At 36.2% G+C, this 21,396-nt stretch overlaps 1 protein-coding gene across 4 annotated transcripts in view; it reads left to right on the forward strand.

Annotated features, from left to right (window-relative positions):
- TMEM232 (transmembrane protein 232) overlaps nt 1-21,396 on the forward strand; it is a 215,870-nt gene that overhangs the window by 84,650 nt on the left and 109,824 nt on the right. For all 4 annotated transcript variants that reach the window (XM_086684934.1, XM_086684990.1, XM_086685049.1 and 1 more), the window contains one exon: nt 19,381-19,625. In XM_086684934.1, coding sequence (XP_086541060.1) covers nt 19,381-19,625 — 245 coding nt within the window. The remainder of the gene's footprint in view (nt 1-19,380; nt 19,626-21,396) is intronic.

Here is a 21,396-nt window from a genome sequence, read left to right on the forward strand (position 1 = left end):
TATTATTTTGTCTTTGTTTTTTCATTTTACATGAATTTTCAGTTATTCATATTATTCTTTGGTTTTGTATCTATTTTTATATGCCACTTCACATCTCAAATGGATTGTATACTGTAACCAAATACATAAGCCAACTCAAATTTGTCATTTCTATAATTAGAATTCTATTTAAATGCCTGCTTACAGGGCCATTCATTTGGTATAGGATAGTCTTCCTTCTTCAAAATTTTACTAAGTATCTATAGATAATTGCATTTGACATTCATAAGTCAGTTAATCGGACATAGCAAATATTTTTTGTTTGCTAGGTCCAAGGAAAGACCTTTCTTTACTCAAGCAGTCAGCTCTGAGAATAAAAGAATAGACAAAAGCATAACCAGTAGATGTGCTAATTAGTTTTTAATGTTTAGTTAGAAGACTTCTAAGGGATACTTTCATTCATTTTAAATAGTAAATGTATGGAAAGGCAAGTTTTCCTCAGAGAAAAATCTAAATTAGAAATTTCTAAAGGCAGTTAAATTAACTTAGGTATAGTACATATGTAATATAAGAAATAAGTTTAATTTGCATTAGATAGATTAAAAGATACAATTCACTCTAGATCTATATTATAAGTTAGGTAGAGATAGAGACATTTAGATTATTGGATAACAAAATATATGATTTATGGTTATAAGTGATAGAGTGCCTAGTCAGTGTCTTTGAAATATCACTTAATTTAGTTTGAATTCCTTTATTTAAAAATTTTTTTTTTCAACGTTTATTTATTTTTGGGACAGAGAGAGACAGAGCATGAACGGGGGAGGGGCAGAAAGAGAAAGGGAGACACAGAGTCGGAAACAGGCTCCAGGCTCTGAGCCATCAGCCCAGAGCCTGACGCGGGGCTCGAACTCACGGACCGCGAGATCGTGACCTGGCTGAAGTCGGACGCTTAACCGACTGCGCCACCCAGGCGCCCCTGAATTCCTTTATTTAATAATAAGATACTACAAGTATATACACTGAGAAATTAGTATAAATTTTTTTACCAAATTCATTAAAAAATATGAAATAAATATGTACATATTAGATCCCAAATCTATTTTGCCATGCTGAATTCTATGGAAGACACAGGAAGTCCAAAAAATGACCTTTATACAATAATTTTTACTGTCTTATTCAGAAGACAGAAGATTCAGAAGATGGAATGTTATATGTATGGCTATTCCCATCAAAGTTCATGGTACACAAGGGAGTTCAGATGTTTGGTTTCTAACTTTCTTCTTATATTAATATGGAATATGTTATTGTCATCTTTAAGTAGTACTTGAGCTGGAAACTTAAATGATGAGTTATGTTAAATGACTCGGGAGCAGCGTCAAAGAGTGAATCTCTTAGATAAGGAAATGTTGTGAGCCGAGCAGAAACAAGAACACCATGTAAGAAAAAGCCATTGGTTTACTTGCCTCGTTGGAGAAAAAGTCTTGGATTGGGCAGTAGTAGGCACTATATTTGAAAGTTATGTTTGGGTTACCAAGCTAAAGTCTTAGAGACTTAGAAATGGTTTCATAAAAATAGGAATGCTTAGTAAAACAATGAGTTTTGGGAGAAAATTGTTCTAACGAACAATTTTAATAGGTGGGTAATTTATGTTGGGTAAAATCATGTATACAATTTCTTAGATCTTTTTAAAATAATGAATAATTGCTTAGGACTTTTGGTATATTATTAGAGTAATTGTACTCATTTTATTCAAGATTCCCTATATTCACATCCTTGGCATGATTCCTTCTAGACTCAAATTCTTGGCTTCATCACATGACTTGATTTAGAAAATAAGACAATATCAATGTTATACAAATGGGAGATTCAAAAACACTTATGTATTGGGGCCTGCCCTCTCTTGTTCTCGTGGAACCCTGTAACTGCCATGTGAGCAAATCCAAATTACCCAGATGGTAAATGAGAGACCGCATTGTGCAGAGACTAGTCATCCTAATTGATCCAGTGCCTCCTCCCGAGACTAGCCAGTTCTTAACTGACCAAACAGCTGACTACAGACACATGAATGAGTCCAGCTAAGACCAGAAGAACCATTCTGCTATCTCTACCTTCAATTGTTGACCTGTGGAACTAGGGGCTGAATAAATAGCTGTTAAACCTTAAAGTTTTGAGGTGAATTGTTTGCATAATAAGAGGTTTCCGAGAATTGCATAAATGAGACTTCAGTCTGCTAAATTGTTCAATGTAAATATTGCTTTTTTTCTTTCATATTTATCATTTTTAAAAGGCACTCATAATAGATTTGTTGAACATGTACTGTGTGCCATGTGCTAAGCACTTTACATTCATTAATTATTTAATCCTCATACAAAACACATGATATTTGTATTTTCATGCTCTTGATTTTACAGATGAGGAAATTGAAACTTTAAATAAAGAATTTAAACTTTTTGAGAGGTGAAGTAATTTACCCATGGATACTGTGGTAAATTACATTGCTTGCTTTTTCTAATGTTGAAGAGTCATTGCATTCCCGGAATAAAAACACTTGATGTAATAACCTTTTTAATATTGTCATATTTGCTTTGATAATATTTCGCTTAACATTTTGCATCCATGTTCAATGGGTACAGCTGTTCTCTAATATTTTTTCCTTCAATGTTTTCTTATAAATTTTTGTATCAAAGTTATACTGGATTTATGAAATGAATTGGGAAGTGATTATCTTTTTTTCCTATTCTCTGGAAGGATTTTGTAATATGTCATCATTTCTTCCTTAAAAATTCTGTAGTATTTACAATGGAGCCATTTCATCATGGATACTTAGAGAAAGTTTCTAATTGCAGAATAATTTTTATAGTTATATACCTTCCTATACTTTAATTTTCCTTGCATTAGTTTTCTTTTCTTTTTTTTAGGAATTTCATCTGCATTTTAAAAGATTTATCGAGGTTTTCACATTATCTTTCTATGATATCTTAAGGTCTTTAGGATGTGACATGGTATTATCTCCTTCATTCTTTACTCTTGTTATTTTTGCTTTTGTTTCTTTTTAAGCTGTCAGGCCAAGGGTCTAATCAACTTCTTTGTTTTTTTTTTTTTAATTTATATATGAAATTTATTGTCAAATTGGTTTCCATACAACACCCAGTGCTCATCCCAAAAGGTGCCCTCCTCAATACCCATCACCCACTCTCTCCTCCCTCCCACCCCCCATCAACCCTTAGTTTGTTCTCAGTTCTCAACAGTCTCTTATGCTTTGGCTCTCTCCCACTCTAACCTCTTTTTTTTTTTCCTTCCCCTCCCCCATGGGTTCCTGTTAAGTTTCTCAGGATCCACATAAGAGTGAAACCATATGGTATCTGTCTTTCTCTGTATGGCTTATTTCACTTAGCATCACACTCTCCAGTTCCATCCACGTTGCTACAAAAGGCCATATTTCATTCTTTCTCATTGCCACGTAGTACTCCATTGTGTATATAAACCACAATTTCTTTATCCATTCATCAGTTGATGGACAGTTAGGCTCTTTCCATAATTTGGCTATTGTTGAGAGTGCTGCTATGAACATTGGGGTACAAGTGCCCCTATGCATCAGTACTCCTGTGTCCCTTGGATAAATTCCTAGCAGTGCTATTGCTGGGTCATAGGGTAGGTCTATTTTTAATTTTCTGAGGCACCTCCACACTGCTTTCCAGAGCGGCTGCACCAATTTGCATTCCCACCAACAGTGCAAGAGGGTTCCCGTTTCTCCACATCCTCTCCAGCATCTATAGTCTCCTGATTTGTTCATTTTGGCCACTCTGACTGGCGTGAGGTGATATCTGAGTGTGGTTTTGATTTGTATTTCCCTGATAAGGAGCGACACTGAACATCTTTTCATGTGCGTGTTGGCCATCCGGATATCTTCTTTAGAGAAGTGTCTATTCATGTTTTCTGCCCATTTCTTCACTGGGTTATTTGCTTTTCGGGTGTGGAGTTTGGTGAGCTCTTTATAGATTTTGGATACTAGCCCTTTGTCCGATATGTCATTGCAAATATCTTTTCCCATTCCGTTGGTTGCCTTTTAGTTTTGTTGGTTGTTTCCTTTGCTGTGCAGAAGCTTTTTATCTTCATAAGGTCCCAGTAATTCACTTTTGCTTTTAATTCCCTTGCCTTTGGGGATGTGTCGAGTAAGAGATTGCTACGGCTGAGGTCAGAGAGGTCTTTTCCTGCTTTCTCCTCTAAGGTTTTGATGGTTTCCTGTCTCACATTCAGGTCCTTTATCCATTTTGAGTTTATTTTTGTGAATGGTGTGAGAAAGTGGTCTAGTTTCAACCTTCTGCATGTTGCTGTCCAGTTCTCCCAGCACCATTTGTTAAAGAGACTGTCTTTTTTCCATTGGATGTTCTTTCCTGCTTTGTCAAAGATGAGTTGGCCATACGTTTGTGGGTCTAGTTCTGGGGTTTCTATTCTATTCCATTGGTCTATGTGTCTGTTTTTGTGCCAATACCATGCTGTCTTGATGATGACAGCTTTGTAGTAGAGGCTAAAGTCTGGGATTGTGATGCCTCCTGCTTTGGTCTTCTTCTAGCCAAAATTACTTTGGCTATTCGGGGCCTTTTGTGGTTCCATATGAATTTTAGGATTGCTTGTTCTAGTTTCGAGAAGAATGCTGGTGCAATTTTGATTGGGATTGCATTGAATGTGTAGATAGCTTTGGGTAGTATTGACATTTTGACAATATTTATTCTTCCAATCCATGAGCAGGGAATGTCTTTCCATTTCTTTAAATCTTCTTCAATTACCTTCATAAGCTTTCTATAGTTTTCAGCATACAGATCCTTTACATCTTTGGTTAGATTGATTCCTAGGTATTTTATGCTTCTTGGTGCAATTGTGAATGGGATCAGTTTCTTTATTTGTCTTTCTGTTGCTTCATTGTTAGTGTATAAGAATGCAACTGATTTCTGTACATTGATTTTGTATCCTGCAACTTTGCTGAATTCACGTATCAGTTCTAGCAGACTTTTGGTGGAGTCTATCGGATTTTCCATGTATAATATCATGTCATCTGCAAAAAGCGAAAGCTTGACTTCATCTTTGCCAATTTGGATGCCTTTGATTTCCTTTTGTTGTCTGACTGCTGATGCTAGAACTTCCAGCACTATGTTAAACAACAGCGGTGAGAGTGGGCATCCCTGTCGTGTTCCTGATCTCAGGGAAAAAGCTCTCAGTTTTTCCCCATTGAGGATGATGTTAGCTGTGGGCTTTTCATAAATGGCTTTTATGATCTTTAAGTATGTTCCTTCTATCCCAACTTTCTCAAGGGTTTTTATTAAGAAAGGGTGCTGGATTTTGTCAAAGGCCTTTTCTGCATCGATTGACAGGATCATATGGTTTTTCTCTTTTTCTTTTGTTAATGTGATGTATCACGTTGATTGATTTGCGAATGTTGAACCAGCCCTGCATCCCAGGAATGAATCCCACTTGATCATGGTGAATAATTCTTTTTATATGCCGTTGAATTCGATTTGCTAGTATCTTATTGAGAATTTTTGCATCCATATTCATCAGGGATATTGGCCTGTAGTTCTCTTTTTTTACTGGGTCTCTGTCTGGTTTAGGAATCAAAGTAATACTGGCTTCATAGAATGAGTCTGGAAGTTTTCCTTCCCTTTCTATTTCTTGGAATAGCTTGAGAAGGATAGGTATTATCTCTGCTTTAAACGTCTGGTAGAACTCCCCTGGGAAGCCATCTGGTCCTGGACTCTTATTTGTTGGGAGATTTTTGATAACCGATTCAATTTCTTCGCTGGTGATGGGTCTGTTCAAGCTTTCTATTTCCTCCTGATTGAGTTTTGGAAGAGTGTGGGTGTTCAGGAATTTGTCCATTTCTTCCAGGTTGTCCAATTTGTTGGCATATAATTTTTCATAGTATTCCCTGATAATTGTTTGTATCTCTGAGGGATTGGTTGTAATCATTCCATTTTCATTCATGATTTTATCTATTTGGGTCATCTCCCTTTTCTTTTTGAGAAGCCTGGCTAGAGGTTTGTCAATTTTGTTTATTTTTTCAAAAAACCAACTCTTGGTTTCGTTGATCTGCTCTACAGTTTTTATAGATTCTATATTGTTTATTTCTGCTCTGATCTTTATTATTTCTCTTCTTCTGCTGGGTTTAGGCTGCCTTTGCTGTTCTGCTTCTATTTCGTTTAGGTGTGCTGTTAGATTTTGTATTTGGGATTTTTCTTGTTTCTTGAGCTAGGCCTGGATTGCAATGTATTTTCCTCTCAGGACTGCCTTCGCTGCGTCCCAAAGCGTTTGGATTGTTGTATTTTCATTTTCGTTTGTTTCCATATATTTTTTAATTTCTTCTCGAATTGCCTGGTTGACCCACTCATTCGTTAGTAGGGTGTTCTTTAACCTCCATGCTTTTGGAGGTTTTCCAGACTTTTTTCTGTGGTTGATTTCAAGCTTCATAGCATTGTGGTCTGAAAGTATGCATGGTATGATTTCAATTCTTGTAAATTTATGAAGGGCTGTTTTGTGACCCAGTATATGATCTATCTTGGAGAATGTTCTATGTGCACTTGAGAAGAAAGTATATTCTGTTGCTTTAGGATGTAAAGTTCTAAATATATCTGTCAAGTCCATCTGATCCAATGTCTCATTCAGGGCCCTTGTTTCTTTATTGACCGTGTGTCTAGATGATCTATCCATTTCTGTAAGTGGGGTGTTAAAGTCCCCTGCAATGGCCACATTCTTATCAATAAGGTTGCTTATGTTTATGAGTAATTGTTTTATATATTTGGGCGCTCCGGTATTCGGCGCATAGACATTTATAATTGTTAGCTCTTCCTGATGGATAGACCCTGTCACTATTATATAATGTCCTTCTTCATCTCTTGTTACAGCCTTTAATTTAAAGTCTAGTTTGTCTGATATAAGTATGGCTACTCCAGCTTTCTTTTGGCTTCCAGTAGCATGATAAATAGTTCTCCATCCCCTCACTCTCAATCTAAAGGTGTCCTCAGGTCTAAAATGAGTCTCTTGTAGACAGCAAATAGATGGGTCTTGTTTTTTTATCCATTCTGATACCCTATGTCTTTTGGTTGGCGCATTTAATCCATTTACATTCAGTGTTATTATAGAAAGATAGGGGTTTAGAGTCATTGTGATGTCTGTATGTTTTATGCTTGTAGTGATGTCTCTGGTACTTTGTCTCACAGGGTCCCCCTTAGGATCCCTTGTAGGGCTGCTTTAGTGGTGACAAATTCCTTCAGTTTTTGTTTGTTTGGGAATACCTTTATCTCTCCTTCTATTCTAAATGACAGACTTGCTGGATAAAGGATTCTCGGCTGCATATTTTTTCTGTCTAGCACACTGAAAATCTCGTGCCAATTCTTTCTGGCCTGCCAAGTTTCAAAAGAGAGATCAGTCACGAGTCTTATAGGTCTCCCTTTATATGTGAGGGCACGTTTACCCCTTGCTGCTTTCAGAATTTTCTCTTTATCCTTGTATTTTGCCAGTTTCACTATGATATGTCGTGCAGAAGATCGATTCAAGTTACGTCTGAAGGGAGTTCTCTGTGCCTCTTGGATTTCAATGCCTTTTTCCTTCCCCACTTCAGGGAAGTTCTCAGCTATTATTTCTTCAAGTACCCCTTCAGCACCTTTCCCTCTCTCTTCCTCCTCTGGGATACCAATTATGCGTATATTATTTCTTTTTAGTGTACCACTTAGTTCTCTAATTTTCCCCTCATACTCCTGGATTTTTTTATCTCTCTTTTTCTCAGCTTCCTCTTTTTCCATAACTTTATCTTCTAGTTCACCTATTCTCTCCTCTGCCTCTTCAATCCGAGCCGTGGTGGTTTCCATTTTGTTATGCATTTCGTTTAAAGCGTTTTTCAGCTCCTCGTGACTGTTCCTTAGTCCCTTGATCTCTGTAGCAAGAGATTCTCTGCTGTCAGCTATACTGTTTTCAAGCCCAGCGATTAATTTTATGACTATTATTCTAAATTCACTTTCTGTTAATATTATTTAAATCCTTTTTGATCAGCTCATTAGCTGTTGTTATTTCCTGGAGGTTCTTCTGAGGGGAATTCTTCCGCTTGGTCATTTTGGATAGTCCCTGGCGTGGTGAGGACCTGCAGGGCACTTCCCCTGTGCTGTGGTGTATAACTGGAGTTGGTGGGCGGAGCCGCAGTCAGACCTGATGTCTGCCCCCAGCCCACCGCTGGGGCCACAGTCAGACTGGTGCGTGCCTTCTCTTCCCCTCTCCTAGGGGCGGGATTCACTGTGGGTGGGGTGGCCTGTCTGGGCTACTTGCACACTGCCAGGCTTGTGATGCTGGGGATCTGGCGTCTTAGCTGGGGTGGGTAGGCAAGGTGCACAGGGGCAGGAGGGGCAGGCTTAGCTTGCTTCTCCTTAGGTGATCCACTTCAGGAGGGGCCCTGTGGCAGCAGGAGGGAGTCAGATCCGCTGCCGGAGGTTTGGCTCCGCAGAAGCACAGAGTTGGGTGTTTGCGCGGAGCGAGCAAGTTCCCTGGCAGGAACTGGTTCTCTTTGGGATTTTGGCTGGGGGATGGGCGGGGGAGATGGCGCTGGCGAGCGCCTTTGTTCCCCACCAAACTGAGCTCTGTCGTCAGGGGGCTCAGCAGCTCTCGTTCCCTTTGTCCTCCAGCCTTCCCGCTTTCTGAGCAGAGCTGTTAACTTATGACCTCCCAGACGCTAAGTCGCGCTTGCTGTGGGAACACAGTCCGTCAGGCCCCTCCGCTTTTTGCAAGCCAGACTCAGGGGCTCTGCTTGGCCGGCGAGCCGCCCCTCCGCCCTGGCTCCCTCCCGCCAGTCCGTGGAGCGCGCACTGCCTTGCCGCCCTTCCTGCCCTCTTCCGTGGGCCTCTCGTTTGCGCTTGGCTCCCGCGACTCCGTTCTGCTAATCCTCTGGCGGTTTTCTGGGTTATTTAGGCAGGTGTAGGTGGAATCTAAGTGATCAGCAGGAAGCGCGGTGAGCCCAGCGTCCTCCTACGCCGCCATCTTCCCTCTCCCTCCAACTTCTTTGTCTTTTAAAAAGCAGCTTTTGATTCTCTTGATACTGATATTCTGTATTATGTTTTCTCTAATTTTTAATATCTTATATTAGATTTATATTTTCTTCTGATAACTTCCTTTCATTTAATGTGTTGCTCCTTTTCCAAATTTATTAAACCATATTTGTCACTGACTTGCAGCTTTTTTCAAATATATGATTTTAATACCTTTAGTTTCTCTCTACATGTTAATTTAGATGTAACCTGAAAGTTGTGATAAATAATATTTTAATTATCATCCAATTCAAAAGAGTTTCTAATTTCTACTATTATTTCTGTTTTGAGCCACAGATTATTCAAGTTCACCACTTAATATTCACATATAGGGAGATTTTGCTATTACACTTAGGTTTTTGATTTTTGTTGAATTCTATTGTGCCCAGTGACGATGCTCTTATTATTATATATTGTATTATTTCATCCTACCCCTTCATTTGTCTGGTGGTTACACCTTTTACTTGTTACCCAAGATGTGACAAAGTGAATCCTTGTGGTATTGAAGTCTAATATAAAAAATTTAATATTTTCGTAGACCTTAAAACAGCCTTAAAATATTTTAGCTCCATTTATTTCTCTTTACTTACATAATCTTCCTGTTGAACATTTTAGTTGTGTGTGTGTGGGGGGGGGGTGTTTGTGTGTGTATATGTGTAGGTTTATAGATATCCGTATATTATTAATATGTTTTACAATCAGTATTCTTTAGATTTACCCACATATTTACATGTTTCTTTTCTTACTCTTCCTTCTTAAATTTGTGGCCTTCTCAATGGGATTATTTTTATTTTGCTCAAAGAAAATCCTTTTGTATTTTAATAATATCTCTTGTTGGCTAATTCTGTCAATTTTTATTTACTTAAAAAGGTTTTTATTCAATTTAATTTTGAAGGATAGTTTTATTGGCCAAGAATTCTAGGTTGGTATTAGATATGGCATAAAGTTAAGTGTCTAATCAATTGCTCTGTTTATTCTTCTCCCAGGCAGTGGTTTTCCTTGCCTCAGTTTTATGACTTTGGTCATAAAAGTTTTTTTTTTTTTCAGTTTATTATTAGCTGGTATTTTTCTAATGTCAGATTGCATATTAACATGTCTATAGTAGGTTTCAGGAATAATGTCTAGACCAACTCCTTTAAATTCCCCACAAGTAATTATGACCAAGTAACAATTATGACCAAGTGAAAATGACCAAAGTGATTAGCATCTGTGCAGTTCTCAGTTTTTCTCTCCGTAGTCTCTGTGCTGTGTTCTCATGTTATTCCTGTGTGATCTTCTCTCCTAAATTCCACAACTGATATCCCTTCTCTTTATGCTTAATTTCTCTGAAGAAAATAATATTCATATTTATTTCAGATTTTAAAAGCTGCCTTCTTAAGGGAGTTAATCATGATACTGTAAAATAAGTTAACTTCTCACATCTGAAGAAGTCAAAAGCAAACGATTTTAAAATAGTGCACACATAGGGTCTATAGGTGTAATGTATTACAACAAATAGTTTGAATTTATTAATATTGTGCGTTCTTGTCTGGAATAATCTCAATAGTTTCTATGTAACTTATCTTTGCAAGTGTGTTTAATTTTACAGTAGAAGATGAGCATGGTAAAATCAAGGTTTCCTTTTCTTTCTTTTTTGACACTGCATTGGGAAGACATTCACAGTCATAAAACTACAAAAGTTATTTATGACTAAACATTTTTAGTTTTCCTTAATAGCTTACTAATTCCCCAATTCCACTGAACCACTTACATTATTAGCCTGTGACACCTTTTTTGGTAAAAAGTTCTATGGTATAAAATGGGCATAATCTTTCATACGTCATAAAAACTGTCAGTTTTTAGGTGCTCCCTCACTACTCCATGTGGATAGAGAACATATAAAAAAAAGCTATGAGGGCTTGTGTCTCAGATGCTTCTTTTTAAAATTTTTTTTAAGATGTTTATTTATTTTTGAGAGAGACAGAGACATAGCGCAAGCAGGGAGAGGGCAGAGAGAGAGAGAGGGAGACACAGAATCCGAAGCTGGCTCCAGGCTCGGAGCTGTCAGCACAGAGCCCAATGAGAGGCTTGAACCCACGAACGGTGAGATCATGACCTGAGCCCAAGTTGGACGCTTAACTGACTGAGTCACCCAGAGGCCCCTCAGATGCTTGTGTCTAAAATAAAATAGGTTTTCCACTTTTATTCAGTTAATGCAAATGACTATGTTTATAGCACAACCTTTGTTTATTCTTTCCTTCCTAACACCTTGCTGCCAGAACCTTTCCTCATGTAAGGTAATCATCATTTTCCCTACACAGAGTGAAACATAGCCGTAATTGTAAACTATCATACATTATAGTCAGAAGGATTTATTTCAGGAGGATTAAATATACCTCAATGTTTATGGAATTAAGTAGAAATTTTCTCTTTTTATACTTTAAAAATAAATATGCAATTCATATGATAAACTATGGAAGTTAATGAATAAAATTTTGTACTTAATACCTCAATTTATCTGCATCACTTGTAAACCTTTTACTAACGATATTATATGTACTCTCATGTCTTACATGTTTTTTTTGACCATAATAGCATTCTATCATCTATAATTCTCGTTCTATCTGTTTGTGAAATCTGATCCTTAACGGAGGTTAGAGGAGAGGTGAAATATTTAATAGCATATTTGAAAAGAGAAATAATTCTAAATAGATCCCTAAACATGAGCCCTTCATCTGACAAATTCAATATAAACCCAAATGTTGCCTGAGTATTTGGGATAGAAATAAAATACCGTCATATACTCACAGTGGCATAATAAACAAATGTTAATTGATGTGCTTTGTTTGAAATACTTCCAGGGAGACTTGCAATGAGCAAGACTCTTCTGTAGAGGCAATTCGGCAGCATATGTCGGCACATGTAGGAAAAGTCATCATGTATAAATGCTTTCTGCCATCTGGCATATGACCTAAAATATCAAAAAGAAATATGTACAGCTAAAATGAATACGTGACTTTATTCAGAGGACTTTGACTCATCAGGTAACATACTTCATGGTTAACATTTTATGGTGAGGTCTTTAAACTAAAATTCATTTTTTATTCTTAATGATATTCCCATACTCGTAATGTACTCTACAAAGCAGCAAACTAGAGCTCCTAATAGAACTCCTCTCTCAGTACCTACCTCTCTCCTCCTCCACATATGGCTCTTCTTTTGACATAAATAGAAAGTCTGAGTGTGGAAAGGGAGATGTATTTTTGGAAAAGTACAGTCTCTTTAAATACTTATCAACAGAATTCTAATGTAACAGATACATTGTTTTAGGAGAACAAAAATATTTGTAGAACTTACAGTGAGCCAGGCACTGTGCTAAGTATCTTACATATATTAACTCATCTACACCTCATAATTCTCCCACCACCGCCGTGATCCACCCAGATGGGAGTGTCTTAGTCTAAACGTGATTAAAATAAGTGGCTGATGGTGGATACATCTATGAGTGAACTTAATCCCAAGGCTCTGCTATTTCCACTCTGTTGTGTCCTCTTTCTCTAAAATTAAATATAAACAAGGCACTAACATTTATTGAAGAATTTTTTATATCAGACACTGTGCTAGAAAATGTATTCAATTTTTGTGTTTAACCTTTATAATAACACTGTAAAGGGGAGTATTATCACCTTCCCATTTTAGAAATAAGGAAAACTTCTCAGAGATGTTAAACAGTTTGTGCAAGATCACACAACTAGAAAACAGATATTCCCATATTAGTCCTTTTCTTAATCTACTACATCAGTCTTTCTCAGACTTTACCACACATAAAGGAGGAGGGCCTGACATTCTGTATTTATAACATGCTACCAGGTAATGACAGATAATGATGGTCCAAGGACTGCAATTTTAATAGTTCATAACCAGTAATAATAGTTACTCATGCTGTCTTCCCTCGTGAGATTTTATAACTCCTGTAGGAAATAATCTTTTGTAACTACCAATGAGTCACTTCTATTTAAAATTTGAAATTTGAAGAAAAAAAATTATCATTTTTTTCCTGCAAACAAGTTAAATATTTCCAGCTCTAGGATTACTTAAGGACAGGTGAAGATACAAAAGAGACAGACAGCAATAGACAGAGATAGGATTTGCTGTAAACTCTTTTGCAATGGCTAACATCCTATTTCTTTCTCTTTTATTCTCTTATGTCAAGCAGAATATAAGCTAGCTTACTTTTTGATGTGTTTACTACATTTCCCTAATTATTGATAGAAAATGAAGAACTCTGGAGAGACTGGCTTGCTTATTTATTTATTTATTTATTTATTTATTTATTTATTTTGCTACCACATCGCGATTCCTTAGAGAATTTCCCTTTTTGCTGATTTATCCATCTTCTTGAATGTTTTTTGTTGTTGTTTGTTTTGTTTTTTCTACCACCATTATACTCAATACAAAGACGAAATGGTGGGCATCTGCCCCTACACGTAGCTAGAACATGTGTGTGAAAGAAATACTCTCCAAGAACATCACCTTTCCAATTTTAATACTAGATTAGTAAAATTAACATAGATATTCCAAAATTGCCATTTGGTTCTTAGTAAAAAAATTCATTTCAACAATACAATAAAGAAAATCCTGAATTTTAAAGCCTACATGGACATTGCTAAAAAGTAGGGACATTTGATAAAAATGTATGTAATGTATAAATAATGTTAACAGATGGAATTTGAGGTAATGTTTATTGGTAGGGTAAGCTGTAGTAAATTTGTGAGTTTGGAATCTATTGTAAGGAATGGTCATTAATATTTTGTGTTAGTTTACTTCCAAGAAGTATAGATATGTATTTATGCATAGTTGGCATTTAAGTCTCTGGATGACAACATTAGAATAATGGCTTTAAGAGAAGGAAGACTCTTAAAAAGAGATAGCTATTGGGGCGCCTGGGTGGCTCAGTCGGTTGGGCATCCAACTTCGGCTCAGGTCATGATCTCGCGGTCCGTGAGTTCGAGCCCCGCGTCGGGCTCTGTGCTGACAGCTCGGAGTCTGGAGCCTGTTTCAGATTCTGTATCTCCCTCTCTCTCTGACCCTCCCCCATTCATGCTGTCTCTCCCTGTCTCAAAAATAAATAAACGTTAAAAAAATTTTTTTTTTAATTAAAAAAAAAAGATAGCTATGGTAGTAGAACCATGATTCTATTTTACAGATTTGCTAATGTGAAAGTGAGAATATAACAAAATTGTTTTCAGCCTGGCAGAAATTGTATCAAATCCTCTCTGGGGTAAAGTGCAAAGGCTGAAGCTTTAGTGCTGTGTCCTTGGGAATTCTTAAAAGAAACTGATACTTGAACTTCCCACTGCCTACTAAGTTAACCCTCACAAAACTCAGAGAGTAGTTACCATTAACTCCTTATCACAAATGAAAAACAAGTCAGAACTAAACTAAACACAGAGGCCTAGAGAGGTAACATTTCCCAAAGTTTACATTCTTTAACAAGTGGAAAAGTCCTGCTTGACTTCAGATCTAACGCGAAGCCCATATTATTTCCTGGTACTTCCTCTGGGAAAACAAACAAAATCTTTTAAAGATAAGGCAAATATACATTTGACTGATATTTGAGGCTATATTTCCATTGGTTGAATGCCTTGAACGTCAATGGGGGAGAGAAGTTTACCTGGACTTTCAATCAGTGAACCATATGAGAGATGTGGACATGCTTTCATTTTGCTTCATGAAGGAACAGACATCTGATCTACAGGTTATCTGGTCTGGGAGGGAAGAAAGCGAGGAGTAGCCAAATGAGACATGATAAAAATAGCATCAACATTCTGTACTGCAGGGTAATGTTATGTCTGGAAACAATGCGTTTTGCCAGAAATATACCAAAAACTATTTTTGTTCATTCGTTTACTCACACATTTATTCTTCCATCCCTCTCAGTAATGGAAGAGCTCATAGTAATATATTTATGCAACACTACATATTATTATTGATTTTGAAGTACCTTTTCTTATAAAAAGATTGAGCCAGGGAGGATAAGCAGAATAAAATGAATTGGTACTGACCACCTTGCCTGAGCCCACCCAGCTGGAGGTTCTCCATGCACCTGGTATCCAGTGAGGCATGTAGCAGGTGACGCAAGTAAGAGGGGAAAAGCTTTGGTAGCCAGGCTCAGACTGGGGCTGCTGCTTCTGGCTCCTACCCACGCAGATTTATTCACAGCAAGCAGCTGTTGTAATGCTTTCGTGTAACTCCTCCCAGAATACCTTGGCTGCCCCAAATCTAGCTAATTCCGCCACCAGTATAAGTAGTGGTGCTCTGCAGGCAACAGCCAGTCTCTTTGTGATCTTATTCTCTTTTGTATATCTTGACTCTTATGAGACTCAAGTCAAGAAACACTTATACAGTAGTGCTCCCTTATCAGCAGTTTTGCTCTCAGAGGTTTTAGTTACCCGTGGTCAGCCGTGGTCCGGAAGCAGACGATCCTCCTGACCCACCAAACATCAGAAGGTCAATAGTAAACTTAATGCTAAGTCACGACTCCTGCGCCATTCACCTCCCATCTCATCACATAGGCGTTTTAACGTATCATCATCACAGAAAGCAGGGTGAGTACAGGACAATAAGATGTTTTGAACACAAAAACCACATTCACTTATCTTTTATTACAGAATGTTGTTATAATTGTTGTATTTTATTGTTGTTAATCCTTAATGTGCCTAATTTATAAAATAAACTTTATCATAGGTATGTATGCATAGGGAAAAACAGTATATATAGGGTTCAGTACTATCATGGTTTCAGGCATCCACTGAAGGTCTGGGAACGCATCTCTCATGGATAAGGGGGGCATCCTCTGTACTTCTCCATTTTCTAAATCCAATCCAGATGGTGTGTAGACACCCACTGTGACAAGACAAAAACAGGCCTTCATTGAATCTGCCAATTCCATACCTTATCTTATTGGCACAGAAAATGTTGAGGATCTCAAAATTGAGCATATGAAGTATTTGACTAAATGATGAATCCCAGTATTAAGTCTGCCGGAGTGTCAAGTATAAGATGAAGGGAAACAACATTCAAAATTAGTGAAGAGATGATTTTCTTAAATGTAGTTTAAAAAAAAAATTTTTTTAATGTTTATTTATTTTTGACAGAGAAAGAGACAGAGCATGAGCTGGGGAGGACAGAATCCAAAGCAGGCTCCAGGCTCCGAGCTGTCAGCACAGAGCCCGACGTGGGGCTGGAACTCACAGACCGCGAGATCATGACCTGAGCCGAAGTCGTACGCTCAACTGACTGAGCCACCCAGGCGCCCTTCTTAAATGTAGTTTAAGAAGAATAGATATATTGGGGTGTCTGGCTAGTTCAGTTGGTAAGCGCCAGATTCTTGCTTTCTGTTCAAGTCAAGATCTCATGATTTGGTTCATAAGTTCCAGACAGTGTGGATCCTGCTTGGGGTTCTCTCTCTCTCTCCCCTTCTTTCTTCCCCTCGCCTGTGCTTGCTCTCTCTCTCTCTCTCTCTGAAAATAAACTTTTTTTATTTTTTAAATATAGACACCTAAAGCCCTACCTAAAAAATGAGAATAGATTTTATCTTATCTAAACATAAAGGATGAGATGTGGAAAAGAGATTTCAGGTTTCATTTGAGTCACTGAGGCCATAAAATAGGTAATACAAAAATCTTCTCTGATTCTATTTATATGTACATTGGAAGGTACTTTCAGGTGTTAGTGTAATTCCTTAATACATTTCAGCTGTACTAATTTAAGGCCAATGTGCTCTAGATAAAGTTTTACATTGTTAAGCTATCACTGTTCTCTTGAGAACTGAACACTTTGTTTTGAGGCTTTGGATTTGACGTTGCATTTGAGTTTTTACTACAGTAACTGACATGTACTAGGGCAGTGATGGATTGAGTCTACCCCAAATCCAAGCATAATGAGTAAAATTTGTTTATATATTTACTTACACCTCTTAGAATTCACCAGAAGTGCCAGATGCATTTACTCAAATGATTCCAAAAAGCAGTTGACCTCAACTAATTTCAAAATGCTTTTTATTTCTGCATATGTTGAATACTTTTACAATTTAAAAAAGATGATGTTTTGAAGGTAAAATTGACAAGTCTTGAAATTAAAAATGTAAAGATGTGAAGGAACCAAAACTGTAAATCAAGTAGTTGGGAAGTGAAGATGGGAAACTTACATTACATTCAGAAGAATTTTTGTACTCTTTCTGTAAATACTTTTAAATAAACTCTATGAAACAGAATAGCCTCATTTAGAACACTTCCTGTTATCAGTCAATATTTTTAGATAGTTAAAACTCAGCCTAAAGTGGGATGAGTTCTGGAAAGTAAATCTTTCGCAGCTGCTTCAAGGCACAGAAACCTTTTTTAAAATAGATACTCCTTAAAGTCTTTTGCTCACATGGTCACAGAGTAATGCTTACATGTTCCAATATCTAATATCCCCATGGTAGTCTTGATAACTAGAGTCATTTCTTTTATCTTGAGAAACCTACCCTGGACACCATATTCAGCAGATGTCAAGGTATGGAGTATGTGACTGAACATTACATTTTGTTTCATACCTGAATGCTGTGAAACTATTTTTTTAATGAATATAATTTATTGTCAAGTTGGCTTACATAAAACACTCAGTGCTGATCCCAACAAGTGCCCTCCTCAATTCCCATCACCCACTTTCCCTCTCCCCAAACCCCCTCCCTATCTATTTTGGATTATATATTGTGTTTGTGTACTTGTGCTTTTATTCATAATAACTTCTCATGTTATGGAATTGATTTGTATTGGACACAAACTATAAGTAAAAGGAAATAGCTCAAAAAATACAGCATTGTAATTGCCTTTGAACAGGTGAACCTGTTTGAGACCTTAATTTCCTCAAAGTCACAACAGCTATGAAGTGTCATAGTTTCATTTTTTGTTTCAAACTGAATGCTCTTGCTATGATTTTGACCTAGTTAATAAGATAGCAACAACTGGGAATAGTATGAACATAATTGTTCGTTCATACTGGATACTATAAACATACATGTTTTTTGCATTTTACTCCTTCCCAGCCTCCAGAACTTTTACAATAATCCCTATTTACTTACCTGCCTTTTGCTGTTTTCTTCATTGCTTTGACCCTTTATTTTTTCAGTTTTATCATGAGATTGTTCTCATTTTTTCCCATTATAATTTTGTCTGAATAATGGAATAGTCAGTCTTCAAACAGTAATTTGATTGAGCCAAGCTGATCTTGGAACCTTAGAGTTAAAGTTAGATGTTCATATGCAGAAAAATATTTTCTGTTCCTTAATTTCCTACCATAAGATCAATAGGCATATAAAGTGAATCCTGAATGACTGGTAATAAACTGCCTGAAGATGGATAATACTGAATAAAAAAAATGTAAAAAACTTAATGAAAGGAGGCAGCATCCAATTTATTTGCAGGAAGGAATTCCTAACATGAACATATTGTGAACATTAAAAAAAATGTAACACATGAGATTTTGAAACTTGCATCTTCATTTATTATTACCAATTCTAACCAAGGAAAATATGCCTCTAGCCATTTCAAAAGAAGTTGTAATTAAAAATCAGTCATGGACAATATTGAACATAAATAGGAAATTTCAGCAAAAAGCTCTTTCCTGACTAAAAATTGATTAAATATTGTAGAATTTTTGTGCTAGATATTTTTAAAAAATATTATAACTTATTAAATTTAATTTAAACCTAAATCCGAGAACATCTTCAATGTGCAATAAATACAAATCTTTTTGTTTTTTACTTAACACAAATTTTGTTCAATAAACATTTTCTGTTAGCTTGAAAGAAAATTTACATTTTGCACAGATGAAACTCTGTTTTAATAAAACATATACTTCAACTGCTTAATTTTTTAAAAAACTGTTTATTTATTTTGAGAGGGGGATGGGGGCAGAGAAAGAGGGAGAGAGAGAATCCCAAGTAGGTTCCATCCTCAGAGCATCTCAGCCACCGAGGCACCCCCGATTGCATAATTTCTTAATAAATATTATAAATAGGAAATTCTTGTATGGGAAATGTACAAGTTGAAAATACAATTATATCATGAAATTTTTGTAACTTCAAGACTGGTTTTGTTCATGCTTAATTGTTTATTTCACTAAAAACTGTTAGAATTTTAAAAATCTTTTGGGAATCTGCTTTTATTCTTAAAAAGATTATTTTTATTTAATAGGAAGAATGTGACATTAGTCAAAGAAAAAAACACACGTTCATCTTTTATTCAATGATACATGATTTTTTCCTCTCATTTAATTCTATTTCAACAGATTGCTTTTTCTTTTCTTTCAACAGGCTGAGTTAAATGACCCAACTGATCCCTTCACTAATTATAGTGCAAAAGTCTCATCAAATGTAGGGGATGAAATTTTCTCTAAATATATAGGATGGAGAATTGCCACTGCTCTTTCCAAACTCTTTTTCCCCTCCACCGATGCCTACGTTCTTCCTTTGAAAAAACCATTGACAAAACAGGATCAAATGAAATACCTGAACAAAAAGGATTCTGTGAAGAGAAGAGTTGTACATGTTACTATAAGGTAAAGTGAACCACTATTCAAAATAGTCCTGTTATTATAATATACTGCATTTCAAAATCATACAAATTATATATAATCATGCACCACATTATTTAACTCCATTTCTCTTTTTTTCACTTCAACTCTGGGCTCCAACAACTTCTAGGTATTCTGTCATATGCAAGTACCCTCTTCTTAGAAACTATTTCCTCATGTTTAAAATAGATATTGTTATATAAGCCAATGTTTTAATACAGTGAAGTGTCCCTCCCAGTACTGACCTTCATTTGCCTATTTTACCCCTATCTCTCCCTGATTAATTGCTTGTGTATCCTTCCAAGGTCTCTAAAATATAAACAAAATAAATTAGACTTTCTCTCCATTGTTACATGAAAGCCTACTAAATATATTTGTCATCTTACATTTTTTATTTAACTTCATTTCTTAGAGATTCTTTTTCATTCCAGGAGACAGGGAATTTTCTCATTATTATTTTTTAAATAGGTTATGATGTTTTCCTTAGTATGGATGTCCTACAGTTTATTTTTAATCAGTTTCCTTTTGGCATCTGGGTTGTTTTAGACTGTCTGCCACTACAGACTACAATAGAATTGAAACTTCCACATATATCTTTTAATGCACATGAATAAATTCTTGGAAGTGTGATTTCTGAGTCAGAGGATGTATGCCTTTGTGGTTTTGGTGGGTATCTTCTAATTGCCTTTCGGAAGAATTGTACTAACTTATATCCTCACTAGCAATATATGAGAGTACTTGTTTGTCTTCAGTCTTTCCAATGGAGGATTTGACAAACATTTGGATTTTGATAATCTGAAAAGTGAAATATGATTTCTAAATACAGTTTTCTTTTTTTTTTTTTTTGACATTTAAATTATATTCCATGTATGCAAGGCTGGTTCAACATTATTAGATTGTGTAATCCACAGCATCAATAAAGTAAAGATGATAAATTATATATTTAAGCAAGTAGAGCAGAACAGTTTAAGACTAAAGTAAGTAGGCGCACCTGGGTGGCTCAGTCAGTTAAGCGTCTGACTTCGGCTCAGGTCATGATCTCACAGTTGGTGAGTTCGATCCCTGCATTGGGCTCTGTGCCTATGGCTTGGAGCCCGGAGCCTGCTTTGGATTCTGTGTCTCCCTCTCTCTCTCTGCCCCTCCCCAGCTCATGCTTGGTCTCTCCCTCTCTCAAAAATAAACATTAAAAGAAATAATTAAGAAAAAGACTAAAGCAATATAAGAAACTAAATTAACAGAAAGTCAAAATGAAAATAGAATACTAGCATCAAAATATGGTTTGACAAAATCAAACACCAATTCAGGATAAAAACTGAGCAAACTACAAGTGTATGGGAACCACCACAACATGATAAAGAAGATAAATAAAACCTACAGCTAGCAACAGACCTAATAAGAAACTTAAAGCTTTTTTTCAATTTACATAACTTTTATTTAATTTTTAAGTCCTTATTTTTTATTATGTTAACTTAATTTTTTATTTAAATATAGTTTTCTTAAGGTGAGTGGTTTGAATAACTTCATATGTTAAGAGCCTTTTGTTTTTTCATTATGTGGGAATTAACACTTTATTTCTTTTGGCCATTTTCCCCACTGAGTTTTTATCTTTGCACGAACTATTACCTATTAATTCATGTGTCCCTTTGTCTATGGTAAGAACTACAAATATTTATTTTTCCCTATATATTTTATTTATCTTAAAATTTGCTTGTAGCATTTTTTGCTATTATCATTTTTCTATGTAATTATATCTATT

This window comes from Puma concolor, chromosome A1 (genome assembly GCF_028749965.1).
Source record: "Puma concolor isolate L17-30 chromosome A1, mPumCon1.1.hap2, whole genome shotgun sequence".
Classification (NCBI taxonomy): domain Eukaryota; kingdom Metazoa; phylum Chordata; class Mammalia; order Carnivora; family Felidae; genus Puma; species Puma concolor.